Here is a 20,971-nt window from a genome sequence, read left to right on the forward strand (position 1 = left end):
ACTCACTTCGTAGACCAGGCTGGCCTCGAACTCAGAAATCCGCCTGCCTCTGCCTCCCGAGTGCTGGGATTAAAGGCGTGCGCCACCACGCCCGGCTCAAATCCCAAGCTTTTGTAGTAAGCTTTATTCATCTAGTTCCTTATCTGTTCTGAGGAGGCCATGGCCTGGGTTCTGCTTGTGATTGCTACCCACTCCCTTCTCTGTGGGCCACATGTGAGTGTGTGGACTTCAGGCTGCCCCTTGAGGATAGTGTTAGGGAAGATCAAGGGAAAACCAGGATAGAGTAGTGGGTTTCGCATCTCGAGCCAGAGCAGTGACACTTATCCAGATGTCTAGGTTATTTCTAAGACTTTGAGAGTAAGCAGTCCGCCACTTCCCATATTGCAGGAAGAAGGCTGGGCTATCCTGGAGCTGACACCCAGCATACTCTAGCTGCTCTGAGAACCTGCCTGCCCCAGTCTATCCTCTCAATCACTCTCCGTTTGTCTGTGGCTGTCACAGGTTTTGGATGGCAGAAAGCCCACCGGGGGGAAGCTGGAGGTGAAGGTGAGGCTTCGGGAGCCTCTGAGCAGCCAGGACGTGCAGACAGTCACTGAGAACTGGCTGGTCCTGGAGCCTCGGGGCCTGTGAAGAGGTAGGTCGCCCTGCTAAATAAAACTTCCTTTTCACCCATTTCTGGGGAGAAAACATTTGATTTTCTCCTCAGGTGTTGGGAAGTGTTTGTGGGTTGTTTCTAAAGTTCTCAGTAGACTTGGGGCAGGAAGGGAGCTTTTCAAGGTTAACTGTTGTCAGAAGTTTTTTATAAATCTCATTTCCTTTGTGCTTTTGCCTTGTGAGGTGGACATCCTTGGTAACAGCTCACTGACCCAGTTGTGCCGGCTGCAAGAGCCGTTGTACATCAGAGATGCTGCTACACACGCACCAAAGACCTGATAACTAACTGTGGCCTGAGCTTTCCTCGTGCTGCCTCTCCTGGACCTTCGTGGAAGCAGGCCTCCCACCCTCCCTGTGGGCGAAGACAAGGACACCCCACTGCTCTGTGCCATAGAGTCCTACTGTCCTGTAACCGCTGCATAGTAATTGCATACCGCTTAACCCAGCCCCCATTTGCACCATTTCTGGATGTGCCTTTCAAAGATGTAACTGTAGGGATGGGAGAAGTCGAGGGTGATCGGAACATCCCCTGTGTGGGGAGGGACAGGATTCCGTGACTCCAGCTGGCCAGCGGCAGACTGTCCCGCTCAGCTGTTTTCCCTCTGCCTGTGCCTTTGTTCCTGACAGCTGCTGCACTAGCCTTTCTGCTTCCCAGAGGACTCGGGAACAGGAAAATTACTTTGGTACTATTGGTGGGAAGTAAGGGAAGGTTCTCTTTGGTTTGGTCCATGTACCTAAGGTGAAAGACTGTTAATTGGGGAGAAAAAAAGGAAAAAAGAAAAAGAAAAACTATCAGTTTTATGTAGCCATTTTTATTTTAAAACTAGATCTAATTCACTGTATATAAGTATAAAGTCCTTATACTCTGAACAGTGTTAATTACCTATCAAAGTCTTCAAATGCCCTGCTCTCTGTCACTTTATTTATGTATTTATTTATTTTGAGACAGGGTTTCTCTGTGTAACAGCCCTGGCAGTCCTGAAACTCTTTGTAGACCAGGCTGGCTTCACATTAAGAGATCCACCTATGTCTGTCTTCTGAGTGCTGGGATTAAAGGCGTGTGCAACCACACCCAGCTTCCCTGTCACTTTAAAAGCAGAAGCAGTGATCCATATATCCACTGCACCTGTGCATTCTTCTTTTGAGAAGGCTTGTCATGGAGCTGATCACATGGCTAATCCCTGGTTGTCCAAGTTCTATAGCTTTTGTAGTAAATGTAGAGAAATGAGGGGGCAGATCGTTGCAACAATTAATATTCACAAATGCATTATTTTAGATTTTGTAAAAATCAGCATCCCAACTCTTTCCCATTTTAAAGCACTAAGTTCAGCAAGGTATCCCTCCAGATTTACTCTTTACTCCGTATAATTGGTTGTAGGAGACAGGGTCTCACTCCATATATCCTGGTTTTAACTTGCAGCAGTCCACCTGCCTCAGCCTTCCTAGTGTTGGGATTACAGGCATGAGCATGTGCCAGCCACCAGCCTGGCTTCCTCAAGGTGATTTGTGAAGGCTCAGCTGCTGGTCACTACACTGCTGCAGAAGCAGCTCAGGGCTGAGCTTCTCCGACTTCAGGTAGGAGATCCCAGGGCTGGAGCTTGTCCAATTGTTAGTGCTTAACAAGGCAGAAACTGCACACAAGTGATGTCCCAGAACACTCTGGCCAATCTTAGCCAACATGAGCTCGCAATCTTTCATGTGTAAGAGATTTAACAAGATATTCACATGATCAAGCAGTAATTTGCAATGAAAGGGTCTCTGCCTTCGTTAAGGGACCTAGAGCAGAGAGGGAGGACTTGACGAGGTGCTGGTCCCGCTGTATCTTCCTCACAGTCTGATCTGACTCTCGCTGATCCCAGTTAGCCTTAGCGTTTCTCACTGTGCTCCTCTGATGGAAATGTCTTAGTTTTCTTTGACTTCAAGGATCTCCCTTTACAACTTGCTCCCTTTCAGTCCACTGCATTGTTCCTGCTTACTGAAAAACAATCTCAGGCTGAGGGAGGCCGACAAAGCCACCCACTGGACATGGAGAAATCTTAAAAGGTCTTTGTTGTAGCCAAGGAATGCATGGCTAGGGGGAGGGGCCTGCATAAAGCCTCATTTTCTAAGACTCGTACTACCACAGTCACCAAACATTCACAGATAGAACAGAACCAGGCACAACGAAAACCCTTTTTTAAATATTGTACTGCATGTCCTTTCTTTCGTTCGTTCTTTTTTTTTTTTTTTCCGGTTTTTCGAGACAGGGTTTCTCTGTGTAGCCCTGGCTGTCCTGGAACTCACTTTGTAGACCAGGCTGGCCTTAAAATCAGAAATACGCCTGCCTCTGCCTCCCATGTGCTGGGATTAAAAGTGTGTGCCACCACTGCCCAGCTATTGCATGTCCTTTTGAATTACTGACTTTATTTTAAAGTCAGGAAATAGCTTTGTGGCTTTTCCCTTCTGTAGCTCCACTTTAAGACCTGTGTGGCCCCTCTCCTAATTATTTAGGCTTTTCCCCCACGGGTTTGTGGCATTCCCTTAAAAGATCTTTGCACTAAGTGAGGTCAGCTGTTGTGAGTATAAAACAAACCAGCTGGGCTGGGGCTGGCAGACAGGAAGCCTGCCTGTACTTGGTCTAGTTGTAGTTCTTTCCTTCTCGGGCCTCTAAGATGGACATCAGCAGTCTTAGTCCTATGAATAAGACTTCAAAATCCCATGACTGTTATTTAATACAAACAGTTAATCCCAGACTCAGTGCTGAGCAGATTACTTACTAGAAAGACATTAAATTTGGGGGCTGGAGAGATGACTCAGCAGTTAAGAGCTCTTCCAGAAGTCCTGAGTTCAATTCCCAGCAACCACATGGTGGCTCACAACCATCTGTAATGGGATCCGATGCCCTCTATTGGTGTAGTTGAAGAGAGGAACAGTGTACTCACATAATTTAAAAAAGAGAAATACATTAAATGCCTAATTATCTTTCAGATGGCCATAGGGAAATCTAATTGGAATTTGGGGCACCCTAGCAGGACCCAGTGTAGATGGAGAAGACAGAGACTGGAACTTAAACAATCCCAGCATTCTACCACCTTGAGTATGGGAGTAGCATATTACTATAATCCCAGCACTTGGAAGGCCAAGGCAGGAGCGTTGGGAATTGAAAGTCTTCTTTGACAATTCTGAGTTCGAGGTCAGCCTGGGCTACATGAGAGCCCACCTCAAAACACCAGGAAATAGCATACAATAGTTTTTAAATACACCAATGCAATTGTGCTCTTCAGTGTAGATGCTCTGAATTTATCTTTTAGGGTTAAATCTAGAAAACCTGGCCTAACTAGGAATGTGGCGTGTAAGCATTTCACCTTGTAAATTTCAGTGCCCATTATATAAAACCAGAGCTCAAAAGAGAAGAAAGTGAGTATCCTTGGTGACTTAATTTCCCAGGATGATCTTACTATACATAAAGGATATTCTATGAGTTAAGAATGGACCTGTCTGTATGGCTCCAGAGTTTGTGCCTTTATGGGAAGATTAAAAACCTTCCATATCCTAGAAGATCCATGTCCAAGGCAAGGTACAGTTGGCTAGGCAGGAGGACTGGGCAGCTGTTGCACAGGTGCCCACCGTCGGAGGTATATTCAGACTACACTCAATATTAACACTACTGTGCCTCTCAGGTGCTAGCTGCTGTAGGTCTGCAGATGGCTCTAGACCTCTGGTCTTACAGGTTAGTGCTGTGCGGTGTTAAAGGGCACTTCTGAGGTTTTGTGCCAATTGTAGAGAAAGATCCAGATCCTGGGTCTCTGACTTTCATCAGCACCTTTGAAGAGGGGGTACACAGTGTACCCCTCACCCACAGGATGGACACACACATTCCCCAAGGGCCGTGGGAGAGAGGTGGTGGCAGCCTACCACTGTCCCACAGGCCTGCATCTGAACCCAGGGGCGTTGTGAGTAAACTGCTTTCCCTGCAGAGGGACTAAATCCTGTGTGAGCCCGGCCTCTACTGACACCATTATCAGCTGCCCTCAAGCAGGATATTATAAACTAGAGAAATGCATTTGGCCTGTGATCAAAATAAATTTAACAAACAAAATCAAGAGTGTACAAAGTTGAGTGTAATGGCACACAACTTTAATCCCAGCACTTGGGAGGCAGAGGCAGGCAGATCTCTGAGCTCCAGGCCAGCCAGTCAGTATCACATATATCTTCGGTGAACCAGATCTTTGTTTCCTGCACTCCAGTTAAAGGGCTGCCTGGAGATAAAGTGAGCAGGGTAAGTGCAAGATTAGCCTGGGGCTTCTTGTTAGGGGACACAGGAAGGATTAAACCTAAGTATACCTTGAAAAGGATGCAGGAGCCAGCTTGAAGGTGTTCACCGTAACCAAAGAAGAGGTCACCTGAGTACAAGACTAAGACTGTAGAAGTCCACAGGACCAACACGAAAACCCCATGAATAAAGGACAAAGGAAGGAGGGGCTTATTTGTTTTGAGTCTATTAAATCCAGCTCATAGAGAAAGGGCCATGCTGGAACTAGAAAGTCATTTTACAGCTGTCATAGTGAAAGAGCAGTGCAGGCAAGAAAACATCAGTGGTGCTAAACCGAAGGGGAATTTTGAGGAGCAAGATCTTTGCATAGATTGAAAAGTTCTGCATATATTAGTTATTACTAAAAGGTAAATACATAGTTGGGAAACTGGACATGTTGAACTGGTGATAATGAGCTTTGCCACTGTCTCTGACAGGCAGATGGATATCAAGTGTTTCTGGCCAAGAATCCAAACTCAAATGAGGTATTTTCTACTAAAACCAAACAAAATCCAGGATGTGAGGGCCAAAAAAAAAAAAATTCCATGCCACAAAGAGATAAAGACAAGCTTAAAGCTATGTGCAGCGTCTGATCCTAAACTGGAAAGTTCTCTGTTGAAGAAAGGTTCCCAAAGGTTCTGGGCAGGTGTGAGGTTAGAGCCTCCAGACACTGTGACTTGACTTAAGGATGAGGGGCTGTATTGTATGCACCTTAATCTGAAATACCTCAATTTAATAGAGGAGGAGAAGATAAGCACTGACAAACCAAATGGGCAAAGTGCTAGTGAGTGAGCGTGTGTGTCCGTGTGAGCATGAGTGTGCATGGGGCTGTAGAAAAGCCGCTTTTTTTTTTACATGTACAACTTTCCTGGAGTTTAGGAGATTTCTTAGTAAAATGTTCTTTAAAAATACTTCTAGTGTGTAGTAAATAACAATGCCCTGGGTGCCCATTGCCAGCTGTCACTCAGCGTCTCTATCCAAATGCCATGGTTTATACTGAGTTACCTTCCCTGGCTAACAGACCAGAAACCCCTTTGGTTTGATTCAGTTAGTAATCTGAACAAATAAACACGAATCTAAACATGACAAACAGCTGGGGGTGCAACCAGGATGATCAGCAGAGCGGTCTTTTTATGCCAGTTCTGTACAGGAAGTGCAAAAGTGACGATTCATTGTTTATTTCCTTTCTGCCCCACATTGTGACCTTGGTGATGGTTGTGCCCATATGAGCATTCATCTGAGCACATGACCGGAAGTAATCATAAGAGAGGAGCAGAAGTCTTGTCTAGACAGTAACAGAAGGGAGTTAGCTGCAAAGATAGCATATCTGTTGTGCAGTAAGAAGCTGCCCGGGTCTTCTTGGAGAATGCATAGAAGACTTAGAATCATGGAACATCTGTCCCCCACCACCCTCCCCACCCCATCTCCCCTAAGTCCTATTCCCACCCCATACCCTCCCTACTGACAGTGTTAACAAAAAGCTTAATCTTCCAGTTTTAAAGTGCAAATGATTTGGATATGACTGCTGCTGCAACAGGTCTGAACAGAAACAATGGAGTCCTCATCTATGCGATGTTTTCCAGAATATAAAAGATGAGTTCCATGACGACAGGGCCTTCACTGAGCTGGCAGGCTCCTCCATGGATGACAGGCACCAAGGCACTGTCCAGATCGTTCATGTACTGCGAGGGAAGGGGCTGGCCATTGCTCCCTGCTTGATAGCCAACCTACCGCAAAGAGAAAGGGATGACAGGTTACCAGGCAGGGATCTCTGCAGAGGGCTGAACCAAAAAGGCCTAGCAGGGAATACCACACCCTTTGCCATGAGCCCATCACAATGACAGTGCACACAAATTCTTCCTTTTCTTTTTACTGGCTTATCATCTTCTATCTACCCTGGCTACTTGATAGCTGTGAGACCTTTGGCTAGTCCCTTAATGTGCTAATGTGTGTTTCCTGGGAAGAGAAATGGTGAGTCAGGTGATAATCCAGGCTCTGGTTGTAAAGTTAAAGTGAGGCATATAACAAACAGCATTAACTCCAGCCTGTGCAGTCATCAGAGCACTGTATTTTGAGCAACTGAAAACAGAAATTCAAATATAAAAGGCCCTTTCCCTCAAGAGGGTCACAAATTTAGCAGAAAAATGCTTGCTATCCAACTGTCCCATGGGAGGGGCCTCTCTCCAGATGCTGTCAGTACTATGTGAGATGGAGCAGGACGCCTCAGTACTGTTACACAGGTAGACTTTTGATTTTTCTAACCTGCATATGATGTATGTGTATGGGTGCATGCATGTACCATGTTACATGTGCCACAACATGCATGTCGAGATCAGAGGACAATCTTAGGAGTTAGGGTTATGGGGACAACTTGTCAAGCTTGACAGCAGAATGGATGCCCTTACCCACTGAGCCATTTTGCCAGCCTGGTTTTTGTTATCGTTTTATTATTGTTGTCTTGTGACAGGGTCTCATCTCAAACTTGATATGTGGTAGCCAAGGATGATCTTAAGGTGTTTTTTTTTTTTGTTTGTTTGTTTTTGTTTTTGAGACAGGGTTTCTCTGTATAGCCCTGGCTGTCCTGGAGCTCACTTTGTAGAGCAGGCTGGCCTCGAACTCAGAAATCTGCCTGCCTCTGCCTCCCAAGTGCTGGGATTAAAGGCATGCGCCTGTCTGATCTTAAGTTTTTTGTTCCTTCAGTCTGCACCTCTGAAATACTAAGTTACCAGTGAACCCCACTGTGCTCAGTTTCTGTAGTACTGAGGATCAGTTCCAGAGCTTCATGCTTGCTAGGCAGGCACTCTAAACTGAGCTACATCCCCAGCCCCAGATAAGCCCCTTGCAGCTTAGGACAAGACCCTAAGTGAAAGTAAATACTAGCTGATGATGCCCAGTGAGGAATGAAGCCAGACACAGAACCTTTTACCCTGCCCTGGTCAGCTATTAAATTCTGCAATAAAAGGCCAGATACCCCCAGGTACGTGAAGAAGCAGCTCTGTGGCAGAATTAATTACTGACTCAGCCCACACTCATTTCTTCTTTAAAAAATAAAGTTACTTTATTCTTTTATTTTTTTTTTAATGTGTATGACTGTTTTGTCTGCATGTATGGATGTGCAACATGTATGGGCCTGGTGCCTAAGGAGGTCAGATCCCCTAGAACGGGAGTTAAGGATGGCTGTACACCACCATGTGGGTGCTGGGAACTGAACCAAGGTGTTCTGCAGAGCAACACGTGCTCTATATGGTGAGCCACCTCTCCAGCCCCTCCCATACGCATTTCTAATGACTTGGCACTAGCAAAACGTAAGCATCCAATGCAGGACTAGTGGACCTGCTGTGGAGGGAAGACACAGGAGAGAGATTCTAGGAAGAGGAACTGGGGTGTAGGAGGTGAGGACTGAATTATTAATACAAAGAACACATAAAAACATCAAGCCAGGCATGGTGGCACACACCTTTCATCTCAGCACTCAGGAGGCAGATGCATCTCTGTGGGTTCAAGGCCAGCCAGGACAACATAATGAGACCCTGTCTCAAAAAAATATATATATAACAAAAAGGAAAACAAGCAAAACCTGTCATGTCTAATGACAGGAAAATTGTTGGGGAGATAGCGCAAACTTCCCACTAAATGAAAATCCTGGCCACAAGAAAACTCGTACTCGGCAATGGCAAGTGTAGAAGCCAGTCAGCAGGAGCCTGGTCCAGCTGAGCAAGAAAGGCAGCACTGGGGACACTGGGAACTGCCCCTAAGGGACTGTAGAGCAGTACCTCATAGTTGGGAATGGGAATTTCAAAGGGTAACACACGCTACCACAGGTGGTAAGAGCTCAGTTCCTCCCATAGCCTCCAGTGAGAAGGAAGGGATGCCTGCAGATGAGTATGCTATGTGGTAGGCCAGGGGAGAATGGAACATCTAGAGGACTCAGGAAAACCCAAATAAACAAAAAAAAATGAAACAGACACTTCTCCAGACGGAATCAAAAGCTGCCCAAAATGCATCTTACCTGATCTGAGTCAAGTGTCACACGGAGTCCCAGTTTTGTCATTCCATCTTCTTTTAAAAGCTTCAGGTGGGGGCAGAGGGCGAGGCAGAATGCCTTGGCAACATGCTCAGTCAGTCTGCTGTGATCTGCAGGGTCACTCAGGCAGTTATGGTGATCATCGTTTTCCAGGAAAAACACCTATCCACAAACAAAAGAGGTGCTCACCTTCCCAATTCCAAGTGCTGGGATTACAGCCCGTGCACCCATGTACCACCATGTGCAAACGAACTGTGTTCTAAAAGGCAATGCAATATGTGGATCGTTTTCTTAGGAGGCCATAGGAAGAGTCTAAAAGAACAGTCATTGTAGACTGGGGAATCCAGCTCTTCACAGATTATTCAAGTGTATAAGGACAGAGGGCAGTGCCTGGGTGTAGGGCACATGCTTTTAATCCTAGCACTGAAGAGGCCTCAGGTATGAAGCCTCTATGAGTTCCAAGCCAGCCAGTACTACATACTTAAGACCTTGTGTCAAAAGGAGAAAACAGACAAGCTGGGCGTGGTGGTACACGCTTTCAATCCTAGCACTTAGGAAACAGAAACAGCCAGATCTCTGTGACAACCCTCTACAGTATGACCTTATTGTATGACTGATACTACAAGGCCAGCTTTCAAGGGACTTAAAATTTTCTGGGTGTGGTGAAGTTCTTGCCTCATATGATGAAGGCCTAAGTTTGATTCCCTGGTAGCAATGGCGCATGGCTTTAATGACAGCACTTGGGAGACACAGGCAGGTGGATCTTTGAAATCAAGGCCAGCCTGGTCTACAGAAGTGACTACCAGCACACCAAGGCTACACAGAGAAACCCTGTCTTGAAAACCCAGAATGAAAAGAAATGCTGGGCATAGTGGTATGCTCTTGCAATCCCAGTACTAGGGAGGTGGAGACAGGAGACCCCCGGGGCTCCCTGTCTAGCTTAACTGTTGAGCTATAGATCAGCTATAGGCCCACGGAAGTGTGTTTCAAACATGGCGATGTTTGTTATGGTGACACCTGAGACTGTATATATACTTATAGGCACTCATATGACCCGGTACACCTGTGGAGTCAGTTCTCTCCTTCCATCTTTTCATGCATTATGGAAATCAAACTCAGATTGCCAGACTTTATGGTAAGGGCTTTCTGCCACTGAGCCTTCTCACCAGCTCACAGGTTAAATTATGATTCTCACATGGCCTGCTTTCCCTTCTCCTTCATCTCTCTATGTAGCCCTGGCTGGCCTGGAGCACACTCCCACACTCTCAAGGGGTTAGACTGGCCGCTGACTGGCAACAGTCTTCATATCTCTGCCTTCTGAGGACTGCTATTACAGGCATGCATCACTATATCTGGCTTTCTAAAAATTCCATAATGTCTACTTTGCTTCTGTGCATACAGAAAGCAACAGCTAGTCTTCTCTGGATGATATAAAGGATAAACAACATAAAGACAAAATTTAAAAATAAGTATAAATATACAATGTTTACATATTGTTATATACCAATTCCAATATGCTGGTCCAAAGGGGGCTATGCTAAATATATGGGGGCTGAACATGTAGCTCCATGGCAAAGCATTTACTCCAAGACTCCAGAACTCGTCTGTTTGTCCCCTCTGCCCCCTAACACATACACAAAACCTGCTGAGTCCATTTCCAGTTGCTTATATGTGCTTAGGGCTGACCACTTGAAACTGGATCACTTATACGGAGCTCCGGTCCCTGGAGGAGACTGAATCTCAGCTACATTGATTGCCTACGCTCTTCGGCTAGAACCACCTTGTTAAATTTCTCTGTCTACTTTGTCATGTCAACTGATGTCATCATGTGGGTCTCTTAGAAAACCATATTGTTAAAATTCCATGGGCAGAGCTGGCGAGATGGCTTAGTGGTTAAGAGTGCCGACTGCTCTTTCCGAAGGTCCCGAGTTCAAATCCCAGCAACCACATGGTGGCTCACAACCATCCGTAATGAAATCTGATGCCCTCTTCTGGAGTATCTGAGGACAGCTACAGTGTACTTACATATAATAAATAAATAAATCCTTAAAAAAAAAATTCCATGGGCACAGCTTCCTTGTCACAAACAGAAGATAGTACCTCGCAACAAAGGTGCTGGTCCTCTGACTCGTTAAATATTTCTGCCCTTCTTCAGAGATTTCCCCAAGCCTTAGGGGTAGGGGTTATGTTGCAGGACTTTAAAAAAAAATTAACAGTACTGGCTAGCCTCAAATTTGTGATCTCCCTAACTCTGCCTCCTACGTACTGGCATTACAGGTGTGCGCAGGCACATCTGGCTAGTAGCCTAAGAGCTGGCAAGAGCCAGCTTTGAATTGGGAACTTGCCATTGCTTGTTTGCCTCTAATTTCTGACAAATCTTACTGTGAACTGGCCATCATTTAAAGTCCAAGTTACTCAAGAGAGGTTTAACTGTGAGGACAGCATGTTGTCCTCAGCTTTCTGAAGACAGACACAGCCTTCTTGCACTGCAAAGCAAATACATGAAAATGAGTGCATGAGACACCACAGAGCGTGGCAGGCTGCGTGCAGCTTTCTTTTCCAGTCAGCTAAGACAGATCAGAGGGAGTTAAGTATAATACATAAAGGAAAAGATTTTTTTCAACAAAGAGAATTTTTTCTTTAAAAAATTTTATATGTACTTATTTTAATGTGTATTTGTCACACAAGTGCCACCTTAGAGTGTCAGAAATTAAGAGGTCAATTTGTGAGAGTTGCTCCTTCAACTATGTGGATCCCAAGGACTCAATTCAGACCTCCAGGCTACCTACTGGACCATCTTGCTGGCTCATTTTCCTTCTAAGTCAGCCCAGCACAGGCCTTTGGCTTAGCCAAGGCTATGCTGAGAGCAGGAAGTCAATTTTCATCTCCTTACCTCTGTCCATCTGATGACTTTTCCGTTTGCTTTATACTCTGACCCATGGAATATTTTCACGTTTGTTATAGATTCCATGGATTTCCCATCTATAGGACTCACCACACTACAACAGAGAAAAAGGAAGGAGATAGTGTGTCACATTTCACCTTGCTGAAGGCATCAACAGCATAGACACAGACAAGTCACAGACAAGACACACGTGGCAAGACACAGAATGCTCATGGCAAGGGCTATGCACTGAAACAATTCAAGCACACAGAGTGAAAGGCAGCCACATAGCAGGAACCCATTTGCAGTTTGCTGTAATGTAACAGGCTGCTCACTCACCCCTGCTCTTCTTCCAGCACGTCTTCCTTTAATAAACACATAGCTACTTACCCAGCCTGGTTCCCTACTTTGCTCCTAACTCTAGAACAATGTTCACCATGCTCCTCTTTACAGATCTGCCTTAGGAAGTGAGTCTGAAGGGAAGGGGGTCTAACATGCCATCCTTGGGTGCTGTATTTCAGATACTGATCATTACTTGGAACTTAGGGAATTTACTGAGCATCGGTTAAGAACTACTTAAGGCTGGGAATTTGGTTCAGTGATAAGATGGCTTGCTTACAAAGCAGAAGAGCTCAAGTTCATTCTCCACTAATGACATCAAATAAATGAGTTGATGAATAAATAAAAGTTGGCTGACCCTGTGCCACAGCTCTCCGAACCCAAATCCCACCGGGAGAGAGCTGGTCTCCCACAAGTGCTGACACACAGCCTTACAGGAGGGCAAGACACAGTCAGAGATAGCAAGACCAGCTAACACCACAGATAACCAGATGGTGAGAGGCAAGTGAAAGAACATAAGCAACAGAAACCAAGGCTACTTGGCATCATCAAAACCCAGTTCTGCCACCACAGCAAGCCCTGGATATCCCAACACACGGGAAAAGCAAGACTCTGATTTAAAGTCACATCTCATGATGATGATGGAAGATTTTAAGAAGGACATAAATAACTCCCTTAAACATATACAGGAGAACACAGGTAAACAGATAGAAGCCCTTAAAGAGGAAACACAAAAATCCCTTAAAGAATTACAGGAAAACACAATCAAACAGGTGAGGAAATGAACAAAACCATCTAGGATCTAAAACTGGAAAAAGAAACAGTAAAGAAATCACAAAGGGAGACAATCCTGGATATAGAAAACCAAGGAAAGGGATCAGGAGTCATAGATGCAAGCATCACCAACAGAATACAAGAGACAGAAGAGAGAATCTCAGGTGCAGAAGATACCATGGAAAACATTGACACAACAGTCAAAGAAAACACAAAAAGCAAAAACCTCCTAACCCAAAACATCCAGGAAATCCAGGACACAATGAGAAGACCAAACCTAAGGATAATAGGTATAGAAGACAGTGAAGATTCCCAACTTAAAGGGCCAGTAAATATCTTCAACAAAATTATAGAAGAAAACTTCCCTAACCTAAAGAAAGAGATGCCCATGAACATACAAGAAGCCTACAGAACTCCAAATAGATTGGACCAGAAAAGAAATTCTTCCCATCACATAATATTCAAAATACCAAATGCACAAAACAAAACAAAGGAAGAATTTTAAAAGCAGTAAGGGAAAAAGGTCAAGTAACATAAAAGGCAGACCTATCAGAATTACACCAGACTTCTCACCAGAGACTATGAAAGCCAGAAGATCCTGGGCAGATGCCATACAGACCCTAAGAGAACACAAATGCCAGCCTAGGCTACTAAACCCAGCAAACTCTCAATTACCATAGATGGAGAAAATAAGATATTCCATGACAAAACCAAATTCACACAATATCTTTCCACAAATCCAGCCCTACAAAGGATAATAGATGGAAAACTCCAACACAAGAAGGGAAACTACACCCTAGAAAAAGCAAGAAAGTAACCTTCTTTTAACAAACCCAGAAGAAGATAGCCACACAAACACAATTCCACCATAAAAGTAACAGGAATCAACAATCACTTTTCCTTAATATCTCTCTCTCTCTCTCTCTCTCTCTCTCTCTCTCTCTCTCTCTCTCTAAAGATTTATTTATTGTTATATGTAAGTACACTGTAGCTGACTTCAGACACACCAGAAGAGGGTGTCAGATCTCATTATGGATGGTTGTGAGCCACCATGTGGTTGCTGGGATTTGAACTCAGGACCTTTGGAAGAGCAGTCAGTGCTCTTAACTGCTGAGCCATCTTACCAGGCCCCCTAAATATCTCTTAACATCAATGGACTCAATTCCTCAGTAAAAAAGACATAGACTAACAGACTGGATATGTAAATAGGACCAAGCATTTAGATGCTTTAAGATCAAGAATTGACAAATGGCAATTGAGTCCATTGGCCTGAGGACCCAGCAATACCACTCCTGGGAAAATACCCAGAAGATGCTCCAATATGTTTTAAGGACATAATCTTCACTATGTTCATAGCAACCATATTTATAATAGCCAGAAGTTGTAAAGAACCCAGATGTCCTTCAACAGAGGAATGGATACAGAAAATGGGGTACATTTACACAATGGAGTACTACTCAGCTATTAAAAACCAATATAAAATGAAATTTGCAGGCGAATGGATAGATCTAGAAAATAACATCCTGAGTGAGGTAACTCAGTCACAAATGAACACACATGGTATGTACTCACTGATAGTGGATATTAGGCAAAGAGGATGTAATGCCCACGATACAACTCACGGACACATGAAGATCAAGAGGAAGGAAGACCTAAGTCCTACTTAGAAGGGGGAACAATATAATCAAGGGAAGTAGAGGGTGGGAGGGACTTGGAAGGAAGAGAGGAGAGGAAGAATCAGGTATGGGAGGAGATGGAGGAGGTGTACAGAAGGTCAGGAGATTGAACAGAGGTGTGTAGCAATGGGGAATGGGGAAGTGGGGGTAGCAAGCAGAAAGGCTCAGATGCTAGGAAAGCAAGAGCCTCCCAGGACCCCATGGGGATGATGGCATTAGCTGAAATACCCCACAAAGGGGAGGGAGAACTTGTTGAGACCATATCCAGAGGTTAGGCATGGGGTCAGAGTTAAGGGATGGGGTCATTCACCCATCTCCAAAATTTTAACCCAGAATTCCTCCTGTCTAAAGGAAACACAGGGACAAAGAGTGGAGCAGAGACTGAAGGAAAGGCCCTCATAAGACTGCCACACCTGGGGATCCATCCCACATGCAGACACCAAACTCAGACACTACTGATGATGCCAAGAAGTGCTTGCTAACAGGAGCCTGATACAGCTGTCTCCTGAGAGGCTCTGCTAGATCTTGACCCATAAATGCGGATGCTCGCAGCCAACCATTGGACTGAACACAGGGACCCCAATGGAGGAGTTAGGAGAAGGACTGAAAGAGCTGCAGAGGCCTTATCTGGCATGGGAGGGAAGGCCCTTGGTCCTGTGAATGTGTGATGCCCCAGGGTAGAGGAAGGCTAGGGTGGTGAGGCAGGAGTGGGTAAGTGGTAGGGGAGCACCCTCATAGAAGCAGGATAAGGGGGGATTGCATAGGGGAGCTGCAGAGGGAAAACAGGGAAAGGGGATAACATTTGAAATGTAAAGAAATGAAATATCCAATTAACAAAAAGAAAAAAAATTTTAAATAAAATAAAATAAAATAAAATGGGGAGGGGGGAGCTGTAGAGCCGGGGCGAAGAGACACAAGTGTTCATCCTCACAGACTCTCTTCAGTGCTGTTACCACTCTTAGATTCCTAACAGAAGTTACTTTTGGCATTATTTCTCCCATAAAATATAACAAGTAAATTAAACATGTGGAGATACACATTTACTCTGAAAAGAACATACACCGATTGCTACAAAGATTCTAGACTCCTCTCAGCTATGTTTAAACCTATTTATGGTCTTGATTCTTTTTAGTTTGTTCAAGATAGGATCTCAGGCCGGCCTGCCTCTGCTTCCCGAGTGCTGGGGTTAAGGCGTGCACCACCATGCCTGATCCTGTTCTTAATTCTCCACACATTCAGAGTTAAATTAGGGGCTAGCAAGATGGCTCAGCAGGTAAAGGTACTGTGTACAGGTCTGGCCACTGAAGAGTTTGGTCCCCAGAACCTATATAAAGGTAAAGGAAAGAACCAACTGCACGAAGTCGTCATCTACGTGTGAGCAAGCCCCTCGCATCCCCCAAATAAACCAATGTAATAAACATTTTAAACGAGAAGTCTAAACTAGGGAACGTAAGCAAGAAATACCAGAAGTTTTGCTGTATATGAAGAGAGAAATGTACAACAGAGTTAGATAGGCGTTGGCCAGAGCTGACCTCACAGACTGGCATTGGAAACTGTGATCCCAGGGCATCTTGAGGAAGAGGGCAAGCTGACAGCAGCTCTGCAAAGGTCTGGGCAGGTGCACAGCTCTGCTCAAGGAAGAAGGCCAGTGTCCTGCTGAGCACTTGGGAGGCAGAGGCAAGAAGACTGCTTTGAGTTTGAGTTTCACCTAGACTACATAAAGAGTTCCAGACCATCGTGGGCCACAGAGTAAGGCCCTTTCTCAGGGCCTAAAAGCAACAGATGACTTTAATGCCTTTAGATTTCATCTTGAAAGACACTGGATGCCATTGGCTGTCTCAACAGGGAAGTGACATCATGCTGGCAGAACGAGAGAAGGAAACTAGAGACAAGGGAAGCATGCACTTGCCCAGACTCTGATGGGGGCAGCAGGGGTGGTGAGAGCCTCTGTAGTTGGGGATGTATCCTGAAGTACAGCAAACAAGATTTACCGTTCGGCTAATTGTGGGGCAGGAAAGAAAGAAAAGTATCAGAAATGAATCCAAGGTCTTGGTGTGAAGCAGCATAGAGTTGCCACAACCCAGGAAAGAATTTGGATTTAAAGCCCAAGAAGATGGTTTTAAGTGAGAGCCTTGCTGAGTCTTAGTTTATGGTTCTGACTTATTCAAATGGAATGTATTAGCAAAGGTGCTTGATACCCAAAAGGCCACAGTTCTACTCAACCAAGTTTAGAAGACCTGCTTTTGTTTCAGTGCCTTAGCTTTCCCTCAAAAATGCACACAGTGAATCCTTCACAGACCAAGTTATGGGGCTGAAGAAGTGGCTCAGTGGCTAAAAGCATACGCTTGCTGAGAAACTGGGTTTGGTTCCCAGTATCCACAATAGGTGTTTCCCAACCACCTGTAATTCCAGATTCAGGGGATCTGGGGTCTGTGTATCTGTGGGCACCCACGGTCATGTGTATAGTCATATGCACAGACATATAACTTTTAAAAATGTTAAAAATAAGTATTTAAAAAAAAATTAAACTGGGCTGGAGAGATGGCTCAGAGTTTAAGAGCACTGACTGCTTTCCCAGAGATCCTGAGTTCAAATCCCAGCAACCACATGGTAGCTCACAACCATAGTAATGGGATCCAATGCCCTCTTCTGGTGTGTCTGAAGACAGTGACAGTGTACTCATATACATTAAATAAATAAATAAATAAATAAATAAATAAATAATTCTTTAAAAAAAAAAAAAAGGAAAAGAAACTGAGCTAAAATCCCAGAAATTACAAATCTGTGTTCTACATTCCTTTTTCATAGGCAGGCATTTAGTCAACTCTGAAGCAGCAGTGTGCAGAGCAGACAAAGCCTGCAGCTGACTCCTGGTGGCTCTGAGGGTCACACTTACCCTTTGTTAACTGTCTTGTCATCGTCCACCCACTGGATGTGGATCTGTTCCTGGGGGTCCTCTGCATCCGCCTTCCCACAAGTGATGGTAAAGTCCTTCATCTCCCGCAGTGCCTGCCTCAAGGAGTCCATGTTCTCCGCAGTGATCTGGACCATGACTCCATCTAAGAGCATCAGCATGAAGGTGATTCAGATGCAAACAGTGCGAAGCCAGGGAGGGTGGGGGCTGAGACACAGTACCTAGCATCTAGCAGATTCTCTGATACTAAATATAAGCTTTGAAAGCCAACAGACACAGTTTTGAGCTGAAACTCGTCCTGAAGGAGCTGTGAGAGCAAACATGGAGGTTCACTGCACGTTCGAACGGCTGGCTTCTTTGTAGACCCCGTTATGTGTTTCTTCTGAGATTGCTCAGAGGGAAACTTACACATGGCCGGCCACATAGCTACTCTTCAGCCTCAAAGGGTCTTATCCCTGTTTGCCTTCTTGCAGTTACCACCCCCTGACTGTGTGTGTCAGCTTTTAAATCTTTCTGAACTTCTGCTGGGTATATGACTGTCCTGCAAATGTTTGTTTTAAAATTACCAAATTACAACAACAATAAAACAAAACAAAGTTTGACTGGGTTTGGTGGTATAGACCTTTAATATCAGTATTTGGGTTGTAAAGGCAGGAGGATCTACTTTGAAGCTAGCCTGGTCTACATATATAAAGAGTTCTGGGCTAGCCAGGGCTACATAATGAGCCACTTTCACAAAAACAAAACAGAGCAAAAACACAAACAAAAAAACAACCAAACAAAAATTCCTGCGGTGATTTGGATGAAAATGGCCCCCGGTTTATATATTTGCATGCTTAGTCTCCTACGGATAAACTGGCTTTTTTAAAATATTTTTTAAAAGAATTTATTTTTTATGTATGTGAGTACACTGTCACTGTCTTCAGACATACCAGAAGAGTGAATTGTATCTCATTACAGATGGAATAGAACTCAGGACCTCTGGAAGAGCAGTCAGTGCTCTTCACTGCTGAGCCATCTCTCCATCCCTTAGAACTTATTTCTACTGTGTATGTATGACACATGCATGTTTGAGGGCAGGCAAGTGTGTGGACAGCACTCATGTGACAGAGAACAAATTGGGAAAGTTTGTTCTCTTTATCTACCATGGTTTAAACTCAAGTCATCAGGCTTACAGCAAGGGCCAGCACCCACTGAGCCCTCTCACTGGCACAGCAAGTTATTTCCTCTCTGTTTTTAAAGATAAAAAATAAAATAAAATTATGTGTGTGTTGGGTGTGCATGTTGTTATGTGTTGGATGTGTGTACTAGGTGTGTATCCATGCATATTTATATGTGTGTACGTACGTGTGTGTTGTTGGGTGGGCACTATGCATGTGACTAGCTAGACTCCAGGTGCCCACAGTGGACAGAAGCCCAGGATCTCCTGGATCTACACTTACATGTCCTCTCCAGCTCTGCCCCCAACAACTTCTAAATCATTTTACCGTAAAGTTGGAATTGTGAGATTTGGTTGTAAGATATGCAGCTCTTCCTCACTGTTTTACTAAACATACCAAAAAGATCAAAGCCAGTATGTATAAACATATGTAAAATTATCTATGGATGCCTATTGGGATCCATCTTTCAGAAAGGAATGACTTTCCTTAGGAAACAAAGACAGGAGGATGGGGATTTCAGGATTTTCTCAGTTACGTACGAGAGGGCTACATGAGACCTTATCTCAAACAACTGAAGGTGGTGGTGAGGTTGGGAAGGGTGGGAAATGGATATGTTAAAGATACATTTTATACATATGCATGGAATTGTCAACAAATAACTTTTTAAAATACTTTTTAAAATAATGGTTATTAATTACATTTATTTATTTGAGGATATAGGCAAATGACACAGTATACATGAGGTCAGAGGTCAACTTTCAGGAGTCAGGTTCTCTCTCCTTCCACCATGTGAATCCCAAGGATGGAACTCAGGTGTCTTTACCCACTGAGCCATCTCATGGGCCCAAGAATGATTTTAGATAAGCCTTGGAGTAAGCTGTGTAAATGAACATCTACCAGCCAAGCATGGTGGCCCACTCATGTGAGCCCAGCACTTGGAGGCTAAGGACTGAGAACCTTGATTTCAATTCAAATTGTGCTACATAGCAAGTTCCAGGCTTGCCTGAACTACACAGTACGACCTTATCTCAAAAAGTAACAACAGTGCTGGAGAATGGCTCAGTGGTTAAGCACACTTATTGCTCTTCCAGAGGAGCTGGGTTCAATTCCCAGCACCCACACAGTGGTTCTCAACTGTCTGAAACTGCAGATCTAGGAAATCTATTACTTTCCTATGAAGTCTCTGGGCCCTAGGCATGCACATGGCGCACATACATAAACACAGGCAAACCCACACATGAAAAATAAATAATCTTTAAAAAATATGATAATAATAATAATAATAACAATAATAAAACCTGAAAGACTTCCCCTGAACTGGAGACCTACAATACCTTACAGCAGCAAAAGCTAGGCTCCTGCTATGCCTTACCTGGGATGCATAAGTGACTAGATACTTTACAGCTCTATAACAGTCTCAGAGAATGCCATTCTTGCACGCATGATGCCTTAGGTTTGATTCCAAGAAGTTCTCATACTAGGCATGGTGCTGGCGGGTACTTGTAATCCCAGCATTCAGAAGGTAGAGACAGGAAGACCATACAACCATATAGAGGCCCAAGGTCATCCTTGGCTACACAGTGAAGTCAAGGCCAATCTAAAAACTACAGTACCCTGTAGTTTCATCTTGTTCAGTTTCCCCCTTATTAAAATCAGTAAGTGTTTAAAAATGTGCTGTAAACTTATGTTTTCAAGCTTGATAGTTGCTTAGAGCAGGAATGTTTAGTATATTTTAAGGTAGTAACAATGTATTTTACTATAATACACACATTTCCAGTAATAATCTGCCTTCTACTTAGTACAGTATTAATGTATAAGTCAACATCATCGTTACTGTTAAAATTATGTTGTCTGTTTAAAAACTGTTGCAGTGTGGCTTAGCCAGCAAGCAGAGTTTTGTGAATTCAACGGTATGACAGTTTGCATGTCAAGTTCCAGGTCAGCCAAGGCTACATAGTGAGACACTGTCTCAGAAGACAAACAAACAAACAAACAAAACACTATAGCAATATAATCCAACTGGGGGTAAAAATACACCAACTGATGGCCACATATAGCCAATTATTATGTAAAGAATACTGCCTGTCTTGCACAGTCCCCTACAATGCCTCTTTCTTATTCCTTCATGAGAATGTGCAGTCTTAGCCGGGCATTGGTGGCACACACCTTTAATCCCAGCACTCGGGAGGCAGAGGCAGGCGGATTTCTGAGTTCGAGGCCAGCCTGGTCTACAAAGTGAGTTCCAGGACAGCCAG

General features: G+C 44.3%; 2 protein-coding genes across 4 annotated transcripts in view; one reads left to right on the forward strand and one right to left on the reverse strand.

The window, feature by feature from the left end:
* Positions 1 to 1,540, forward strand: part of Cc2d1b (coiled-coil and C2 domain containing 1B) — a 14,476-nt gene extending 12,936 nt beyond the window's left edge. For both annotated transcript variants that reach the window (XM_021160725.2, XM_029476551.1), the window contains exons 24-25: positions 502 to 634; positions 838 to 1,540. In XM_021160725.2, the coding sequence (XP_021016384.1) occupies positions 502 to 630 (129 nt within the window). In that variant the 3' untranslated portion in view covers positions 631 to 634; positions 838 to 1,540. The remainder of the gene's footprint in view (positions 1 to 501; positions 635 to 837) is intronic.
* Positions 1,541 to 4,755: 3,215 nt separating this feature from the next.
* Positions 4,756 to 20,971, reverse strand: part of Zfyve9 (zinc finger FYVE-type containing 9) — a 143,926-nt gene continuing 127,710 nt past the window's right edge. For both annotated transcript variants that reach the window (XM_029476023.1, XM_021160572.2), the window contains 4 exons: positions 17,539 to 17,701; positions 11,863 to 11,968; positions 8,955 to 9,131; positions 4,756 to 6,672 (listed from right to left, as the gene is read on the reverse strand). In XM_029476023.1, the coding sequence (XP_029331883.1) occupies positions 6,511 to 6,672; positions 8,955 to 9,131; positions 11,863 to 11,968; positions 17,539 to 17,701 (608 nt within the window). In that variant the 3' untranslated portion in view covers positions 4,756 to 6,510. The remainder of the gene's footprint in view (positions 6,673 to 8,954; positions 9,132 to 11,862; positions 11,969 to 17,538; positions 17,702 to 20,971) is intronic.

This window comes from Mus caroli, chromosome 4, assembly GCF_900094665.2.
Source record: "Mus caroli chromosome 4, CAROLI_EIJ_v1.1, whole genome shotgun sequence".
Taxonomy (NCBI): domain Eukaryota; kingdom Metazoa; phylum Chordata; class Mammalia; order Rodentia; family Muridae; genus Mus; species Mus caroli.